At 40.1% G+C, this 21420-nt stretch overlaps 1 protein-coding gene across 1 annotated transcript in view; it reads left to right on the top strand.

Annotated features, from left to right (window-relative positions):
• The window catches only part of LOC124589806 (DNA topoisomerase 2-like), a 147484-nt gene that overhangs the window by 112477 nt on the left and 13587 nt on the right, over positions 1 to 21420 (top strand). Inside the window, exons 21-24 of the mRNA XM_047131593.1 lie at positions 1182 to 1296; positions 1386 to 1568; positions 16221 to 16371; positions 17456 to 17694. Coding sequence (XP_046987549.1) covers positions 1182 to 1296; positions 1386 to 1568; positions 16221 to 16371; positions 17456 to 17694 — 688 coding nt within the window. The remainder of the gene's footprint in view (positions 1 to 1181; positions 1297 to 1385; positions 1569 to 16220; positions 16372 to 17455; positions 17695 to 21420) is intronic.

The following is a 21420-nucleotide window of genomic DNA, read 5'->3' on the forward strand; positions in this document are numbered from 1 at the left end:
TTATAAATTTATTCTAACATTTGGGATTGGGGTATCAAAGCTTTGGAGTCTTTCCTAAACTGGGTGATTGTGCTCTTCCTTGGATTTATTGGACGTAATTCTTCAATAAATTTTAATTTGTAGTACTCCATATTTATTAATTTGGTTTGGTTGAATTTTCTTGTGCTTTTATTTGTAGAATTCTTCCTTACCATAGCAGTCATTTATTATGATCTTTACAATGTAATGGTCAGACTTGTCTGTTGCCCTTGGGGCTGAGATTTCACAATGGTGAAATTTATCCATGCAGATATGTTCAGCTGCCATTTGTATTTTCTGAATTCAGAATGTTTCCAGATTTTTAATTTGAGGTTTATTTTTAAAGCATATTAATTATAAATTCAAATATATTAATAACTGAAATGTGTGACTTAAGATATATCAAACCTAAGTAATTAAGATTTAAAATTGCTTCAAACTGTGTCTCCGTCATATTAAACCACTGCACTCAGTACGAGGCAGTAGGTTGTTTCCATTGACAGCAGTGGGTACCAAGATTCAAAGGAAACATTTTATTTACAAGTCAAACACTACTGTATTAAATGCTTTCTGCCCTAGTGTACAAGTATTCATTGTGACATGGTCACAGATAATTTGGGTAACAAACTTGCAAGGTCACACGCTAGTGACTTAGACCTGGGCTTTTTGAATTGACTATCTTGGAAGGTGACATTACTGATTGCAAGGCTATTATAGCCGCAGTATTGCAAAGAATATTAACAAAAGTAGGAAAATTATTTTCTTAGATTGCTCAGTATCTGGGTCGTTGACATCAAATATTCAGCTCGGAGGAAAAAGATATGTGGCAAAAAAATGGCAATGTGCAACTGGGATCTGGTGATACAGATTATGTTACTGTTACCAAGTGTTTTAACCTGTAATTACTTAACGTGGGGAGTACAGAAGTGTGAAAACTCCCCTCTTACATTATTACACTTCATGTAGCGGATGACAATTGTCCAGTGCCAGATTAACTCAGTGTTATCTCAGATATAAGTGTCACTCTGGAATGGTGTAAAATGCAGAGGTGTCTTTAATCGTGCAGAAAAACTGTTGTGGGTAACGCCTGCAGAGTAGTTGCAGCCTGTGAATTGCAGTTTTTTGTAGAAAGTGTTTTTACAGCTAGAAAAAATTATTTCCAGCAAGGAAAGAAAGATGAGGATACTCCTGATGATGGTGTGGATGCCAGACCACTGCAGGAACGAGTAGGAGTAGCCCCAGAACAGCTGGAAAAGAAACTCAAGGAGAAACGCAAAGGTTCGTGTGCTTAACTGTGAATTATCAGTAAAGTTTTGTCCACTGAATTGTAAGTTTTTATAATGTAACTTTTTCATTTGTCTACGCAGAGACGTTGAAACAAACAAAGCTGACTTTCAAGGGTAAAAGCAAGGGGTCTCCTAAGAAGAAGAGAAAGTTTGTGGATTCAGATAGTGAAGAGACAGATGCCTCTGTGTATTCAGCGAGTGAGTCCTCGCCAGAGAACATCTCTCCCCCTGCAGCGCAGAGGACGACGGCACGTAGGACGGCAGGTGAGCAGTAAATGTCACTGTCTCTGTCTTCACCAGCTGTATTGTGAATAATCTGTGGACTCGGACATGAAGAAGACATTCAAAAGCATTTGCTGGACTTGGGTACTTTAAATAACATGACATTGGTCATTATTTTTACCCTTTCCCACATCATCAAGCCAACTATTCTGAATAGCTCTGTATGTGTAATATCAAACTACCCCTTCTGTTAGTAAAGTTATGCCACATCTTTATTCATGATCAGCTTAGTTAATATATTTCCATTAGTTACCTGATCTACTCATCTTATCTTTAGCATTCTTTCATAGCATCACATTTCAAACGTATCTGTTCTCTTCTTGTCTCCACATGATAGTTATCCATGTTTCACTCCAGTATTCTCTCACTTCAGGCAAACCATTTCAGAAAAAGGCTTAAATTATATCGAGTATTAAAGTACCCAGAAAAGCTTTACTTCCTGTCAGCATGCATTTTATATCCCCTCCTTTCCATGAAGTTCATACTATTACCTCTTTTTTGAGACATCATACCTTCTGGTCAACATATTTTCAAAGTCGTTTACAGTATCTGACAAAACTTTTTTGATGAAGCTCAGGATTTTAACTTCTTTGTACCTGAACTTAAATTCCTTTTCCAAATTTGTCCTTGATCTCCTTTGCTAAACCTTGCACAATGTAGAGGTTGAATACCATCAAAGATAAGTTACAATCCTGTCTCACTCTTCTCCACTACTGCTTCCCTTTGATATCCTTTGACTCTTAAGACTTCAGTCTTTTTGTTACAAGTTGTAGATATCCTTCCATTACCTGTATTTTATCTGTGCTACTTTCAGTATTTTGAAAAGTGTTTTCCATTCAGCATTGTCAAAATCTCTAACTCTACAGGTACTCTAAGTGTAGTGCGCCTGTCTTCAACCTGTCTTCTGAAGTAGTGGTAAGGGCAGTTTTGCCTTGTGTATGCCAACATTTCTCCACACCCCAAAATGAAGTTACTGAGTGAAGTAGTGCAGTAATTTTCATTCCTTCTCAACTGACCTTCCCAGTGGTTGACTTCTAATGGTTCTTCTGCTTTTGTATAAGGAATCTGTGAAAGTATTTTGCAGGCAGAACTTACCATGCTGATTGTCCTTTAGTATTCATACCTGTCTTCTTTGGAATTGCAATTAATTGTTGAAGCCTGAACGTATTTTGCATTTCTTGTCGTCGTACATCCCTTCTACATATTCCTTCCATTTTCATTCTTTCCTTCTTAGCTTGCCCACCTGAGCTTTTGATATACATAGTAGTGCTTGTCCTTCCTCCAAAGATTTCCTTTATCATAATATCCATGTCATCTGCCTTTCCCATATTCATGTGCACTTGGCCGGTTCTTCACTTCTCCTGTAGCCATTCCTAATTTGCCGTATACACTTGTCACTCATTTTCAGACTTTTTACTCCCTTTTGCTTATTCACTTATCAAATTTTTATACTTACTCCTTCCATCAATTAAATTCTATATTTCTTGTGTTAGGCAGCCTCTGTAGTCTTCAGTGCATAAGGGCCTGGGTTTGATTCTTAGTACTTCCTCAGATTTTTTTTTATGTGGTTGGGAGGCTTGGTACGGGGTTCACTAATCCTTTCTGAATCCAGTTCAGGAGCTGCTCGTACAAAAAAGTGGTGGCATCATCCAGATTCATTTGCTGGAAGGATTGGTGACACACTGATCACGTGTCGCGCTATTGTACATTGTTACTACTGCTATTCTACATGCAGCAGTTGGTCATTTGGAACAAGCCCAATACGTAATCTGTGAATAGTGTTCACGTTTTCACTATTACATCTCTCCAATCGACCTATTTGGCTTCTACTGTGTTGCTGTCCCCTGATTGTCAGTTGATGCTTAATGCTACCTGAGAAACTAGACAATCTCTGGTTTTCTGTGTACCCTGGTTCCATCTCCAATTTTCTACTGTTCTGCAATGAGTGAGGGTGGCAATTCTTCTGGAAAACCTGGAATCCTCAGGGAATAACATTTTACCTGGAAAAATCGGGGAAGACTCGAGGAATTGTGCATTTTTCACCTAGTACTGAAATTGAATTTTATTGAGTTTTATAAATCTCAAATTTTAAAATACTTAATATCCGAGAATGTTAATTATATAACTATTGTTCCAAATAAATTAGCAGTGTTTAAAAACTGCAGTTTAAGTACTGTGTGTGGCTGGTATACAGCTCAGCTGGGAGGAAAGAAAAGTAATTATTGCGGTATACTGCCCCCACCTGCTCCCGGAAATCTGCCTCTTCACACTCAGAATTCAGGGAATCCTTTTTTCCAAGTTTGAGTAGCCACCCGTGTATTCAGTTATAATCAGCAGTTTCGCAATTTAAATCAGGTTTTGAATCTCATTCTTACCATTATTTAATCTGTTTGGAACCTTCTGGTCTTAAAGATCTCTTACTTGTATACAATCTTCTTTCACAACTCTTAAACAACAGTCAAATTGTGCTCCAGACAAAATTATACCAGTTAATGTCCTGCATCATTCTGTTCCTCCAGTGCCTGTTCTAGGTTCTACTGCTTTTCCTTCTCTTTCCTTATGTTCATCACTGCATGATTTTCACCCTCCTAACAATCCTGAATAAGTTCCATCTGGTTGCATGTTTTTTGTATTTTCGTCACTGGTAGTGGTAGTAGGTATATACACCCCTACTAGAGATCACACAGGATAATGTGGCCCCTGCCCAGAAACGCAGTCTCGTCCTGGTCACTGGGTGAGTCCACTGCTCTGTTCCGAAGGGGCAGCTGCTTCAGTAGTGTGCCGCGTGCTGTGCTGCCACATGCCACCCCAAGTACTTGGAGTGTTCTCATTGCCCTCTGTGTTCTGAGTAGTAGGGCATCAGAGTCCCTGTGCACAGCAGGTGCAGGTAAGTGATTTGAATCATGCAGTGTCATAGAATTTTATGTTGGAAGGGGCAAGAGGCAGTGGGTGAGTAAAAATCCCATTAAAAAGTGTGGTTGAGAAGGTGACACTAGCCACTGGCGTTTCCTATTGGATAATAAAGAGAATAGACGGTGGGAAGGGAAATGTGTCTACAGCTACTTTCCAAGGCTTCTCTATTCCGGGAAATATGTGGAAGGAGAATGATAGACATTTCAATAATTTTGAGGAACAAGTTGTCAAGAGGCTGTTACATAATTTCCACATGACACAGAACCCAATAGTCACTAGCCCCATTAATGAAAGTAAACCTGTTGTTTGAAAGAGTTATTTCACCATTATGATCCTTGCTACACATGTTATAAAAGGTGGGCCTGCGGTCTCTTATGGCTGGAGGGGATTGGCACCAGAACTGCACGCGTGCACATGCACGCCGCCTAATTACCGTACATTTTGAGGAGGTGCGGGACGAGTGACTCTACTTTGTCACATCCCAAATGTCTTGGAAATTGCCACTGTGTTCATCAAACCACTGACTCTTCTGGCCTTGTGACATGGTGCATTATCTTGATGGAAAATGCCACTGCTGTCGAGAAAAATGATTGTCATGAAGGGGTGTATGTGGTCTGCAACCAGTGTATGATATTCCTTGGCCATCATGGTGCTTTGCACAACCTCCACTGGACCCACACATGCCCACATGAATGTTTTTCAGAGCATAAGGGAGCCACCATCAGTGTTTGTCCCACAGTTTAGGTGTCAAGGAGCTAGATGTTCGCCTAAAAAACAATGGATTCACAACACAAGCATACCTGCACAAAGTTAAATAAATTCAGCAAAACAGATTTTGAGTAGGGAATAGTGAAACATGTATGTTTTGTTTCTGCCCAGTTTAACTTTTAAGTGCAAATGTGTCTCGAAAGGTAATTTGGCATTTTAGCTTCAGAGGGAATATCTTCAAAATGGTGATGTATAAAAAAATATTTTTCATACAAAAGCTGATACATAATTAACATTCTTCAAAACTGTAAATCAGCGTTTTTTAGTAATTTGAAATTTTGCAAACTAACTTATCACCATCATCATCATCATTTAAGACTGATTATGCCTTTCAGCGTTCAGTCTGGAGCATAGCCCCCCTTATAAAATTCCTCCATGATCCCCTATTCAGTGCTAACATTGGTGCCTCTTCTGATGTTAAACCTATTACTTCAAAATCATTCTTAACTTAAAGACCTTTAATTGCTTGCAAAAGTTTGCCTCCTATTCCATAATCTCATAGAACAGACAATTACTTCCTCCTAGGAACCCGGTCATATGCCTTTTCTAGATCTATAAAGCATAGATACAATTCCCTGTTCCACTCATAACACTTCTCCATTATTTGTCGTAAGCTACAGATCTGGTCCTGACAACCTCTAAGAGGCCTAAACCCACACTGATTTTCATCCAATTGCTCCTCAACTAATACTCGCACTTTCCTTTCAACAATACCTGAGAAGATTTTACCCACAACGCTGATTAAAGAGATACCTCTGTAGTTGTTACAATCTTTTCTTTTTCCATGTTTAAAGATTGGTGTGATTACTGCTTTTGTCCAGTCTGATGGAACCTGTCCCGACTCCCAGGCCATTTCAATTATCCTGTGTAGCCATTTAAGACCTGACATTCCACTGTACTTGATGAGTTCCGACTTAATTTCATCCACCCCAGCTGCTTTATTGCACTGCAATCTATTGACCATTTTCTCCACTTCCTCAAACGTGATCCTATTTCCATCATCTTTCCTATCCCATTCTACCTCGAAATCTGAAACATTACTGATAGTATTTTCACCTACATTGAGCAACTCTTCAAAATATTCCCTCCATCTGCCCAAGGCATCCACAGGATTCACCAGCAGTTTTCCTGACCTGTCCAAAATACTTGTCATTTCCTTCTTACCTCCCTTTCGAAGACTGCTAATTACACTCCAGAATGGTTTTCCAGCAGCTTATCCCAATGTCTCCAACCTGTTTCCAAAGTCTCCCCAAGATTTCTTCTTGGATGCTGCAATTATCTGTTTGGCTTTGTTTCTTTCTTCAACATAACTTTCTCTGTCTACCTGAGTTCTAGTATGTAGCCATTTTTTATACGCCTTCTTTTTCCTTTTACAGGCTGCCTTGACTGTGTCATTCCACCAAGCTGTTTGCTTCCTCCTACTTTTACACACTACTGTTCCAAGACATTCTTTAGCCACTTCTAGTACTGTGTCCCTGTACCTTGTCCATTCCTTTTCCAATGACTGTAATTGACTACATTCAACTAACTAGTACCTTTCTGAGATCGCTGTTATGTACTTGTGCCTGATTTCCTTATCCTGAAGTTTCTCCACTCTTATTCTCTCACATATGGACCTGACCTCCTGCACTTTCGGCCTCGCAATCCCAATTTCACTGCAGATTAAATAATGATCAGTGTCATCAAAGAATCCCCTGAATACACGTGTGTCCCTCACAGCCTTCCTGAATTCCTGATCTGTTATTATATAGTCAATGACAGATCTGGTTCCCCTGCTTTCCCAAGTATACCGGTGAATGTTCTTATGTTTAAAAAAGGAGTTTGTGATTACTAAGCCCATACTGGCACAGAAATCCAAGAGTTGCTGCAAACTAACTTATCACCATCAATTAATTTTGAAAAATGAAAAATTTCGTTCATTTTATGGGCTTGGTGTAAAAAAAAAAAAAAATCACATGTTATAAATTTCTTTACAAATTATCATTATTATAATTACTTTCTATCATAATAATAGTTATTATTTACAATTAAAAAATACACGTATGTGAAATGATAAAACAAAAAAATATAAATCTCATATGTATGTCGGATGATTTAAAACCTTAAACAAATATAAGTAAAATTAATAATTAGAATAGTAATGAATGTTCAGATACTTTAACTAGCTGTGATGAAAAGACTCGCAGCTTATCGTCTACAGCTTATTTTGCAAAAAGGTATTTCAGAAATCGGCTTTATTACACAGGAATGGAATCTGAGGAAGTAGACCTCACTAAAATTGCCGTGACATCACAATGAGAGCAGTCAGTGAGTGAGTGTGTGCATCAGAAAGGAAATAGCACGCAAAATATGGAGTGATGCAGGGAATGCAATCAATTAAAAAACCAACAAACTGTGGCCAAGAAATGAGGGGACCACCCGGCTGCTGAGCTCTCTGCCACACATGACATCCATCATTTCAATGACTGATTCACAACCTGTGCCTTCCCACGAACACCAACTTTTCTGAATTGCGCAGGTGGGAACTTCCCTGTAATATATCCTATGTTCCCGTGACCCTCCTGACCTCAACCTTCATTAGTCATTGTCCTCACCCATCCAGCCTCCCTGTTCCCATTCCAGCACTGCACAGCCCTCATTCCACCATTGCATTCAGTCTTTTTACTTCTCTCCTTTTCCACCAACCCCCAACCCTCCCCCACTCCCCTCTGCCCTCCGTCTAACCTCCTGACGGAACATAGCTGCCGTGCCCTACCCTCTGTCCACCTTGTCCCTGCGCACTCCCCGGCAGCACTGCATTCTCTGCCATCCCTACCCTACTATTCCTGCTCTTCCCCACCTCAGCCTCCTCCTTACCCCCACCCAGTCGTCACTCCCATCGTGCACCGTTGCTGCTGCTTGCAATGTGGCTACAGTTGCTGAGATGACAGTCGTGTGTGTGTGTGTGTGTGTGTGTGTGTGTGTGTGTGTGTGTGTGTGTGTGTGTGAGTGAGCTGTGCGCGTCATGTTTCTGACGAAAGCTCTAACAGTCTTTTTGTTGCCTATCTGTGACTTAGCATCTGTGCTGTATGGTGAGCGGAAACTTTCCTTTTCATAATATTGTTAAATTATGGGACAAATTTAAGGTCAAAGACTAACCTTTCCACGCCACTGTCCTCCGAACTACTGCCTAATAGGATAACTCTAGCATGTAGCCACCCAACACTAGCACTGTTCCCTGTGGCAATTGAAAGCAAAAAAGATGTCGGATCTGACACCAATTTTGGTAGGAAGTATTGCCCCGGTTCGGAAATATTGTAGATCCGGGGCTGATGTGCAGAGCAGTCTGAGCTATAGTGGGGAAGTGTGTAGTCTCCACGTGACCCATGTTAGTGATTTTGTTTGTTTTCTCTTCGTTTACTGCTCTTACGTCAAATGAAAACAGAACGAATTTCTGTGGACGGGAGCTATCAACTGAGTCTATCGATTATTCATATGACTTCGAAACGCATCGCTGTCGATTTTTGAACACATTCTAAGTTAATTTCTGAATGAATCGTTAGTTGATTTTTGAATGCGTACATAGTGTACATGTTGTCTCTGTCAGGGGAATCCTCGTCTCATGTAGAAACAAACTTTCCTACAGACAAAAGGGGCTATACAAGCTGAGCGAGGTAATTCCGAATGGATGAATGCCAACTGCTGCCTGATTGTGTGGTTGACTGGGTTTGCGAATGATGGGCGTTGTTATAATTACTAGCTAAATCCATAGATTCAGACTACCAGAGTGGAAATGAACAAATAACAGGTAAGAAAGATTACGTATTAAAATGTCTGAGCACTTTGGGACTTAAAACCTGAGGTCATCAGTCCCCTAGAACTTAGAACTACTTAAACCTAACTAACCTAAGAACATCACACACATCCATGCCTGAGGCAGGATTCGAACCTGTGACCGTAGCGGTCGCGCGGTTCCAGACTGAAGTGCCTAGAACCGCTCGGCCACTGCAGTCAGCGATTATATATTACCTTCTTGATATATCCAAGAAAATGAAATTTTGACAGAATTTTTGGCCAGATCGCTATACTAGTAAGGGCCAGTTGTACAGTCCCCAGCTAGCAGCAGCTTTAAGTTCTTTTTTGGAAGTAGCACAGAAAATGCGTTGTACGATCATGTAACAACGCCTAACCGGAGAATAATCGCAGGATAATTAAGCCGGTGATTATGGCAGAGTTAGTGAAGTTAACCGGCGAATAAGCTTTGACATTGAAGGAATAGTTACAGAATTAAGGACAGCAAAATTCTTAGTTAGAATGAGGAAGGAGAAGAAACGGGGGAAATCACACTAATTATGGAACAATATGACAATTCAGTTTGTATAAAAATTTCGTGCCACTACTTATAGATTTCATGTTTGAGGAACTGGAGCACATGAATGAAGTGTGAAACTATTTCCTAAAGTAAAGCTTTTTGCTTGTAGTAGGCTTAATAGGCATTTGATATTGGCACTTCGTGAATTATATTATGTCGTGTTATAAAAATGACCATTTGTGCCAAAACAGTCTTGTTTATTTGGTGTGTGTTACAACTGTTGCAGTATTAGAAAGGCTTATTTTGTTTTATCTAGCAGAGTGTGACAATATAGACGTAATCAGATCAAGAAACCACACCAGCCTTGGGTCCTGTTTGTATTAATAGCTTTTTCAGTATTAGACAACGACATTTTGATTTTTCATGTAGCAAACGTTTGACGAACTTTGAGGTAAGCTATTCTTTCGCAAAAAGGAAAGCACACCATGTAAAGCTGTAGCAGGATTAGAGAGGAAAAAAAAAATTCTAGGAGCTAAGGATTGAAGATATGTGTGTTGTCTTGATTGTCTCATGTCTTTACTGGTTTTATGTATTCTATATTTAATTTTGTCACACAAAGCAGGAAGTTGTTAGCTGATAGGGAATAAAGAGTGCAAATATTCTGAAGAGGTTTTTAGGAGGAGGACAGAATGTCAAACTGGCCAACTGTAAGCATGAGAGGCACCACAGGACATTTTAATTTCCACTGTCCTGAATATGGTTTGATGGCATCCATTACAAAATATACACATTTCAATTCCACAGAGCAAAATACAGTGATGTGCAATAGGACAATGCTGTGTGAAGAGGTGTGGCACTGCACTTCGGCACACTTACAGTCAAATAACATATCTTACATTTCCTCGAACACACATGTTTTATGCATTAGACTCTTCAGAAAGATGTGCGCTACAAAATGAATATATTTTTGAAAATTTGATTTTTTCGATTTTTTGACTTCCTACCTCAAATGCTCGAGGGAGTGGCGGGGCATTACCCCGGTTCCAAAATATCGTAGATCCGGGGCTGATGCGCAGAGCAGTCTGAGTTATATTGGGGAAGTGGGTAGTCTCCACATGATCCATGTTTACATTTAGTGATTTGCTGTGTCCTCTTAGTTTACTGCTCTCGCGTCAAATGAAAACAAAACAGATTTCTGTGGCTGGGGGCTATCAAGTGAATTAATATACATTCATATAATTACAGAAGGGTAAAATGTGTTGTTAGTTGCAGATTTTATTTTATTTCCACCAAGCACTAATTGCCTTGCAGAACAATGAAGTTACTTTCGTCAGTTTGCTACAGAAATTTTCTTTTATTTATCCTTTCCACTGAGGCAGACAATATATTTGAAACGAATTGTTTAATTCCACACACTGTTCGCTGCATTTCAACTGCATGTTTTCAACTTATAGCACGTATGGCATTATGCCATAATAAAGAACCAAACATGAGATAACATAGTACTGGTACTCAAAGAACATTTACATCCCAAAAACTACATTAAAAAGCTTAATATCAGGTCGTGGCCTCCTTCACTGGGAGTCTAGACATACAAATGTGCACTTTAAATGTGCGCATTTTAGTATGGGTCACGAAATTCCAATGCTTTTGGTATTCTCTGATGTCGTGTTTCTTTTATGACATAATGTAAGATCTTCTAATGTTTTACATGTATGAACATACGGGCTCCCTACGACATCATAGCTGCGCGAGTGCGGTGACCCCCCTCATCTGGCCCTCTCTGGCAACTGCAGAAATGAACCTATTTCAAATAGGTCGCGGGAAAATATTCAGAATGGTGGTTTGAAAAGTGTTGCTATCAAAGTAAATTTCCTTTTACGCAAGTTGAGAATGTTCGATGAATTTCTTAAATCACAGAGCGTTTGACTCTCATTTAAAAATAAACTCTGATGAAGAGTCATTTAGATGAATTTCGAGCCCAGAAGATCAGACATTTAGGACTGTCGGTTAACAGGGAAAAAGTATGTTTTCATCTGGAAGAAAGTGTATTTTTAACTGGAAAATCTGGGAATTTTTTTCCTTGTCCGCGTATACATCCTGATATGGGGGACAGTGTGTTTTTTAACCAGGAAATCTGGAAAAATCTGGGATTTTTTTCTTGTCAGTGTATACACACTGCAAGTACTTCTTTTTTGATACAGTTTGCTTCGTGTAACAATGACTACGCAGTGGTCAAAATTGCCTTTCAAATGATGAACAGTGTCAAGAGATGAAGAGAAGATTGGCATGTTGGCATAGATGTACCAGGAGGTTTTATCAAGGATAGAGGATAAAATGTCTACATGTACATTGATACTCTGCAAACCACAGTACGGTGTGTGGTAGAGTGTACCCTGTAACACTACTTGTAATTTCCTTTCCTGTTCTAATTACAAATAGAGAGAAAAAAAACTGTCTGTGTGCCTGCGTGTGAGCCATAATTTCATGTATCTTATCTCCATAGTCCTTACATGCAATATATGTTGGCAGCATTAGAATCATTTGGCAGTCAGCTTCAAATGCCGGCTCTCTAAACTTTTTTTTAATAGTGTTTATCAAAAATAATGTCGCCTTCCCTATAGAGATTCCACTCATAGTGTCCAAAGCACCTCTGTAGCACTTATGTGTTGTTCGAATCTATCGGCAACAAATCTAGCAGCCCGCTTGTGAACTGCTTCGATGACTCCCTTCAATCTGACCTGGTATGGATCCCAAACATTTGAGCAGTACTCTAGAATAGATTGCACCAGCATCCTATATGCGGTCTCCTTTACACGCGAACCACTATTTCCTGAAACACTAAATAAACAAGTCGACCATTCACCTTCCCCACCATAGTTCTCATATGCTCATTCCATTTCATCTATCTCTGTGTTGTTATGCCCAGATATGGAACAACTTGACTGTGTCGAGCAGAACAGTAGTAATATTTTGTCCGAAAATTACATGTTTGTTTGTCCTACTCATCAGCATTAATTTACATTTTCTCCAGATTTAAAGATAGCTACCATTTGTCACACTGACTAGAGAGTTTGTCCAAGTCATATTTTCCTACAGTCACTCAACTTCGATAACTTACTGTACACCACAGTGTTGTCAGCAAACAGATTGCTGCTCACCTTGTCCGTAGAGGGAGAGGGGGGGCACTCCTGACGATACCCTTGTCTCTGATGAATCCTCTCTGTTGGAGGCAAATAGTGGATCCTGTTCCGTAAGAAGTCTTCGAGCCACTCACATAATTGTGAACTTCAGCCATATACTCATATCTTCGTTTACAGCTTGCAATGGGGCACTATGTCAAATGCTTTCGACAAATCTAGAAATACGGAATCTGCGTGCCGCCCTTCATCCATAATTTACAGTACATCATGTGAGAAAAGTGCAAGCTGAGTTTAGCATGAGCGATGCTTTCTAAAAATGTGCCAATTCGTGGGCATAAGCTTCTCAGTCTCAAGGAAGTTGAATGTATTTGAACTGAGAATATATTCAAGGATTCTGCAGCAAACCAAAGTTAGGGATATTGGTCTATGATTTTGCAGGTTTGTTCGTTTACCATTCTTATATACATGGACCTTTTACCAGTCACAAGTGACCTTTACCTGGGTGAGATTCATGATAAATGCAGGCTAGGTAAGGTGCCAATGCTGTAGAGTACTCTGTGGAAAATCTTTCTGGTATTCAAGCCAGACATGGTGATTCATTTGTTTCCAGATCTTGCGGTTTCTGTACAGTGTTGTCCATGCAGACGTCTGTCAGACGGTCAAATGATGGTGTGTTTGCATGATTCTCCTGTGTGAGTAAGTCCTTGAATGTGTAATTTAAAACTTTGGCTTTTGTTTTACTATCTTCAGCTGCCACACCAGATTGGCCAAAGGGACTGAATGAAAGCCTTAGACCCTCTTAGTGGTTTTACTTAGGACCACAATTTTCTTGGGTTCTCTGACAGAACTTGTAAGGTGTGGCTGTGGTAATTGCTGTATGCTTCACACCACATCTTCTCACAGATACCCAAATCTCTAATAAACGTTGCTTGTCACCAATTGTGCGTTCCCTTTTGAACTGAGTGCAACAGCATCTTCATAATTTTGTTACTAAACCATGTTTGGCCTTCCCAATCTTCTGTCCACTTTCTAGGCACATAACTCTCCAAAGCACAATTTACAGTCCGCTTAATCTATGTGATCAAAAGTATTGGCACATCCCCCAAAAAATAAGTTATTCATATTAGGTGCATTGTGCTGTCACCTGCTGCCAGGTACTCCATATGAGCGACCTCAGTAATCATTAGACAGCGTGAGAGAGCAGAATGGGGTGCTAAGCGGAACTCGCAGACTTCAAACGTGGTCGGATGATTGGGTGTCACTTGTGTCACACGTCTGTATGTGAGATTTCCACACTCCTAGACATCCCTAGGTACACATTTTCCAATGTGGTAGTGAAGTGGAAATGTGAAGGGACACATGCAGCTAAAAAGCATACAGGCTGGCCTCGTCTGTTGACTGACAGAGACCGCCGACAGTCAGAGGGTCGTAATGTGTAATAGGCAGACATCTAACCAGGCAGTCACACAGGAATTCCAAACTGTATCAGGATCCACTGCAAGTACTATGACAGTTAGACGGGAGGTGAGAAAACTTGGATTTCGTTGTCGAGCGGCTGCTCAGAAGCCGCACATCGTGCCGGTAAATGCCAAACGACACTTTGCTTTGTGTAAGGAGTGTAAACATTGGACGATTGAACAGTGGAAAAACATAATGAGCAGTGCCGAATCACGGTACACAATATGGCAATCTGACGGTAGGATGTAGGTATGGTGAATGCCTGGTGAACGTCTTCTGCCAGTGTGTGTAGTGCCAACAGTAAAATTCGGAGGCAGTGGTGTTATGGTGTACTCATGTTTTTCATGGAGGGGGCTTGCACCCATTATTGTTTTGCGTGGCACTATTACAGCACAGGCCTAATTGATATTTTAACCACCTTCTTGCTTCCCACTGTTGAAGATCAGTTCGGGGGTGGCGCTTGCATCTTTAAACACGATCGAGCACCTGTTAATAATGCACGGCCTGTGGTAGAATCGTTACATGACAATAACATTCCTGTAATGGACTGGCCTGCACAGAATCCTGACCTGAATCCTATAGAAAACCGTTGGGTTGTTTTGGAAGACCGACTTTGTGTCAGGGCACCTGATTGAACGTATGCCTGCGAGAGTGGAAGCTGTCATCAAGGCTAAGGGTGGGACAACACCATATTGAATTTCAGCATTACCAAGGGAGGGCACCATGAACTAGCAACTCATTTTCAGCCAGATGTCCGGATACTTTTTGTCGCATAGTGTATCTTCGCCCATAATCCCTCTGCATCCATCTTACTGGAACTAAGTGATGTCATTTCACTGTATAAATGAGATGCTAACAACTGTCTGCTCTATCTAGCAGAAACACTCCCTTAGCCTTCTTGACTGATTTGTTAACTTTTGTAATCATAGTTCATGTTATTGACGTGTTGGGATTCAAAGTTAAGAGATGTAGGACAGGCAAAGGTGTGAAAGTTGTTTGAGGTGGTGCAGTATCTTGCTGACTAGTAACAGATGTGGGTGGAGGAAAGTAGGGATGGTATGTCACCACAGGACATTGGCTACCACCCACTGACTGAGCCTTACTGGGTTTTGCTATGTCTGGTGGTCTCATGTTGTGGGTCTCCTGTGTTCAATGTTGCGAATGACTGGCACTCAGCCTTCCAACTTTAAATGTTGCTGTACTGTTTCTACCACCAGGCAGAGACAGCAATTACTGCAAGATCATAACTGCTTGCTTTCACCACCACAGGATGCCCCCATTACAGGTGAAACTTGTTTTTGTATAGGCAAGTAGCTGTGGTGCCCAGCTTTGCTCAGGGAGTTGGTATGAGATTGTGTGGTAGTTGAAATGAAGGGATAAACTTTAAAGTATGGCGTAAAATGATTTTGTCACACTTCACTGTCTGTTTTTGTTCACTCATTCCACTAATTTTTTGGTTCTTCAGTTCGTCACTGATAAGAAACTGATGTTCGAACACACGACTGGTCTTGCTTTGTATATTCCTACCAGAGGGTAGCGTCACTAGTGGCAAATTCCAGAACATACCAAAAAGGCCCAGAATGGTCCACAATGTTCCAGAAGATTCCACAACATTAGTGTGTCTCGTGAAATGTTCTAAAATGATTTAGGATGTTCCCAAACATCATGGATTCTTCACAAATGTTCAGGACTATTCCTGAACTTTTCAGAACATCGCTTATAATTGTGAAACATTCTGGAATGTTATGGAATGCTCTTGAATACTCTCAAACGTTCTGCAATATTTTAGAAAATTATAGAGGGCGAACCTTCCCAGCTCTTATATCTTCAAAAGCCCACCATTCAGATAAAAATTGATACCACCTTCATGACTAGGGGATGGCTACACACCATATAACTCCCTTGTTCGTACCAGGTATCGTTTCTGAGCTTTAGCAGAATGCACATCGTACACTTAATTTTATAATATATATTGATTTATTTTTGTTATATATATATTTATTTATTTATTTATTTTATATTTTGTAAATAGTGTGGGATGTCTCTTATTTGTTGCTCCAGCGGCAAAGGCGAAGTTCACATTCAGTGACAGCGATGAAGAAGAAGGAAAAAGTGATGAAGAACTGGAGCTGCATGATAATATCTTGGTGCAGGAGAGCGAAATTGTCCCACATGTGGATGCAGAATTGAACACCGCTGATGACAGCTTCATGTGAGTTGATAGCATTGGATTTAAGGGTGCTATGAATGACAGTCAATAATAATTCCTGTTCCTGCTGCCTTTTTTTTTTTATTATTTCCTCACATGATGAAATCTGGTTTTTCTCAGTTGAAAGCTTTTGTTGGCCACCACCTTCCAGCTGCTCTCTTTCCCTCTTTATATTTTTTAATTCTTTCTTCTAGGTTTATCTGATATTGTATGCACACTGTCCAAAGAAAGCAACTGTTGTCATACAAACTTTTTCCAGTTTGTTGTCATAAAATTTCATTGTATCTTTTACTATGTGAGAGCAATGTCAGTTCCTTTATAATATATCTTTATGCAGAAAAGCCCCTTTTGGTCTCAGCATTCCCATGAGGCAGAGCTCATTTCACCACTGTACTTATCTGAGAATATTTCAGTTGTTGTGCACTTCGTATTGATGGATTGGTTCCAGTAACTGTCAGTTGGATATTGTGTTGAAGCAGAACACACTCACAACTTACAATGACACCCAACTGGAAAAGCTTCCATTCATCCACTAACTGATCACAATCAGTATCCAACGGCAATGCTCTTGCGGTGCTTACAGCCTCACTGACACTTGCTGGTGATTTTCTGGTGGTTATTTTATGCTCTTGCTCTCACAAACCCATCCAACTTGCCTCAGATTGAATAAAATGACCTGCTGACTTCTAACAAGTAGTAGTTACTGAAAGTTACTACAGATAAGTGACCTGTTGGCAGCGCTGTATAACCATTCAGAAATTGATCTTCTGTAATTACATTTTCCTGGAGTCACATTGAGTCTCAGCCTTATCTACATCAGGATAGAATATGTAGCTGTGAACTGAAATTTCTGCCAAGGCCCGGACTTGTCAGCCAAATTGGCCAGGTGGTGTAGTGGATAGCACATCTAGCATCTAGTAAACAGTGTCAGCCCAAATCTTGATGCATTACTTCAGCTTCTATCCTTATTGTTCAGAAATTGCCTGTAGTTGTATTAAAAAATGGATTCTTGTTAGTGATTAGATGACGTGCATGATGTGAAATCAGATTAAAAGTGATCTCCTAAATGCAGTGGTATGTTTTGCAGGGGAGAAAATGTGGTGAGCAGTTCAATCAGAGAGCCCAGAGAGAAGACAAAGAAAGAGGCTAAACAAAAGAAGAAAGCAGTTAAAAGGATATCTGTCTCTGACTCGGACATTGAAAAAATCATTGTCAGTGATACGGACAGTGAGTTTGAAGTGAAGAAAAAAAAGGCAGCTAAACCAAAGAAGAAAAAAGTTGCAAGGATCTCTGATTCGGATGGCCCATCGACGAGCAAGCCTCAGGGTAAGTATTAATTTTCAGATAAGTTGTTTAAGAACTATGAATCACATTTACCCATAGTCATTGTAATTATATTTTGCTGTCAGTGTGTTATTAGGCTTCTATATTTTGTTTTGTACAAAGTGTAATTGCAGTGTGTTAATTATCACCCTCCCACTCCACCCACCCATGAACCGTGGATTTTGCCATAGGTGCCTCGGCATTACGGGTAGCTGTACTGTAGGTGCAAACATAATGGAGGGGTATCTGTTGAGAGGCCACGCAAAAAAATGGCCTTGCTGTGCTGGTCCTGTGAACAGCTAAAACCAAGAGGAAACAGCTGTAATTTTTCTCGAGGACATGCAGCTGTAGTTTGTGGTTAAATGATGTTCTCTTGGGTTAAATATTCCAGAGGTGAAGCAAAGTAACACAGCCCATGGGTGAAGTGGAGATGGAAGTTGTATACGCTCCTGGACAACCGGGAAAAACCCGAGAATTATTTCATCTGGGAGAAAACCAGGGAACTCGGGAATTTTTCATTGTTTTAGTTTTTGGTTAAATTTTTGTATTTTTCACTGCTAAGAACTGATACTCCAACAAAGAATATTACTGTATCCCACTACTGCAGAGTAATACTGCAACAATAAAATGAGAGAGAGAGAGAGAGAGAGACACTTTAGTTGCAAAGGTAAAATACAGTTTACAACAACAAAACACCGTGAACTAAGTGTTCACCAACAGCAAAATGTCTAAGACCTTAGGACGACAACGACTGTGCAATAATTAGTAACAATTAACTGGTTTCTATGAGTGCGGCATCACAACTGTTTACATTAGGCTTGCTTGAGCAGTTGCCAGCGGGCTCAGTAGCATGTGCAGCTGAGTGTTGTATGAGCAGTGCTTTCTCCTGCTTCCTGCTACTTGAAGTGTAGCTGTTAGCTGTATCGACAGTAGCAGCCAGATGCTAATGAGAAAAATATTTCTGGCACGTACTAGCTGCCAGATGTGTGCATGCACTGAGTTGTTAGTATAGTGGAGAGGGGGTAGTCTCAAAGTGATTCTTATTTACATTTAGTGATTTCGCTGTTTCCTCTAAGTTTACGGCTCTCACATCAAATGAAAACAAAATCGATTTTTGTGGCCGGGAGGTATCAAGTGAATTAAAATACATTCACTTAATTACAGAAGGAATATGATTAGTTTCAGTTTTATTATTTTATTTCCAGGTTTTTGGCAGTAGATCATTAATCGCCTTGCAGAACAATGAAGTTACTTTTTGTCGGTAAAGAAATTTGGCTTTTATTAATCTTTTCTGTTGAAGCACTCAATCTATTTGAAATGAAGTGTTTCATTCCAGAGTATTGACTAGTTCCAATAGTTTCCTAATTTAAAGTGCACATTTTCACCTTCTGGCATCATGCCATAACAAAGAACCAAGCAAGAGATAGTACAGCACTGGTACTCCAAGAAAATTTACACCCCGGAAACCACACTGAAAACCTTAATATCAGGTGGGATCTACTTTGTTGTGAATCTGGACAATCCAATGTCCGCTTAAAGCCAAATTATGCATTTTAGCACAGTTTACGAAATTCCTATGATATTGACGTATCCTCTGATGTCTTGTTCCATCATCACGTAACGCAAGATCTCTTAATGCTTTAGACATACAATATATGGGCTTCCTACATCGTCACAGGTGCACACGTGCAATAATGCCTGTTTCTTGGCGCTCTCTGGCAGCCGTTAAAATGAACCTATTTCTTACAGGTCTTGGGGAAAATATTGCTAATGGTGTTTTGAAAAGTGTTTCTTTCAAATTAAATTTCCTTTTATCGAAGATGAATTATGTTATGTGGGATGAATTTCTTAAATCACAGTGTGTTTGAAACTTAGCACTTTGAGGAATGGCCTTGTAGAATAATTAGAGTCCTGCCGAACAGACATTTGTCATTGTTTTTAATTTTACTGGCACATTTGTGTGATGTGTAACAAATGCAAAAAAAAGACCAATATTACATGTGAACGCTTAGCTTTCCTTGTAACAACATTAACTTTTCCTCTTCATGTGTTCGCGCTACTTAAGTGATACTGCTATTGGCTGACGACATGTATCCTATGCTCCGAATATCTGTTATAAGCTGGCAAAATCACATGACATGAGGTGTGATTGGCTTACAAAAAGACATCGCAATCTCGATTTCAGTGCTCCAGAAGCTAACGTGCCCCGTTTAGTGGAATTAGAATGTATACTTCTTTTTTTAATGCAAAAATATGCAGCATATATGTTGCTGCATATCAAAGGTCTTTCCAAAACTCTTTTTTTTCCATTTCCTAAAGTGCTCTATGCTGGTGTATTAAATGTTCACCATTCAAAGGATTGATAAGTTTTACAGTTCAGAGGGAAAATCTATGGAAACTTACTGTGACTTAATATGAAAGTGTGTTTTCACACTAGGAAAAGTGTTTTTTAACTGGGATATCCAGGAAATAATCCTGAAAGTTTTTGCCTTGTCTGTGTACACACCCTGAAGGGTTTCTCATTTTGATTTGGCAGCTCTAGCAGTGTGTGGTTGTGGGAAGAATTTCAGCGTGTCTGGGATTGCGAACATTTACCTGCAGACTAAAAAAAAATTGTGGAACTTCATTTTTTTAGGATGACAATTAACTTTCAATACCACTCACACTTACTGTTAGGTGTAGAAGCTAACAGTATTTAACATGTAGTTGATCTTACTACACAATATTGTTAACCAAATTGTGTGGTTAACAGGCTGAGAGTGCCAATCTCTATCAGACAGGTAAAAAAAGTGAAATTACCCAAATACCACCCACGGGCTCCAGTGGGCTGATTGGTACTAAGCAGCCACCTCGTTATCCTCTGCCAGCGATATCACTGAATGCAGTATGGAGGGGCATGGGGTCAGCACACCACTCTCGTGGCTGGTGTCATTTTTGTAATCTGCAGCAACGACTCTTCAGTTGAGTACCTTGTCAGTTAGCTTCAGAAGGGAAGGGTGCAGCCCATTCTAGTCCTCCCACTGAAGAAACATCCCTGGCAGTTCCGGGAATCGAACCCAGATCCTCCGCGTTGCAGTTACCCACGCTGACCACTCTGATACAGAGATCAACAAAATATGTGGCAGTACAGTGTTCATTCGTGCTGGTATGTGAGCAAACGAGCTACTTGACACTGGAACTGAATGTTCAGAAAATTGTTCTGCCTTGTATTGGTCAGCAGATCTGAACAAATTTCCACTCTGGTCTTAAGCATCTCCAGAACCCATCTGGCACACAATTCGCAATAACAGTGTGTGTGTGTGTGTGTGTGTGTGTGTGTGTGTGTGTAACATTTTGTCCATGGCATTACAGCCAAAATTCAGGTGTGCACACAGTTTCATTGTAGTAATCTGCAGACTGAAACAGATGCATCTATAGACCCTCTTCATTGTGAGGGATCGCAGGTGAGGTGGTTTGAGCAGGCTGTGGCTTGTCGTGTATACCCTTTCGATAGCTACTGAAAAACTCTGTAGGCACCATCCGTGTCATGTTATTCATATGACATACTTACTGTATAGTCTCCATACACCTTTAGCAAGTGTTTGGCCAATTATGTTCACAGCGTTAGATACTCCACATACTGTCAAACATGCAACCACAATATTGGCTGCTAATGGTAAGTGGGGTGGGACTGCAGGTATCCAATGGTGAGCACAGCATGAGGCTACAGAGCATAGTTGAACTGCTTAG

The sequence above is a fragment of the Schistocerca americana genome, unplaced genomic scaffold (assembly GCF_021461395.2).
Source record: "Schistocerca americana isolate TAMUIC-IGC-003095 unplaced genomic scaffold, iqSchAmer2.1 HiC_scaffold_73, whole genome shotgun sequence".
Classification (NCBI taxonomy): domain Eukaryota; kingdom Metazoa; phylum Arthropoda; class Insecta; order Orthoptera; family Acrididae; genus Schistocerca; species Schistocerca americana.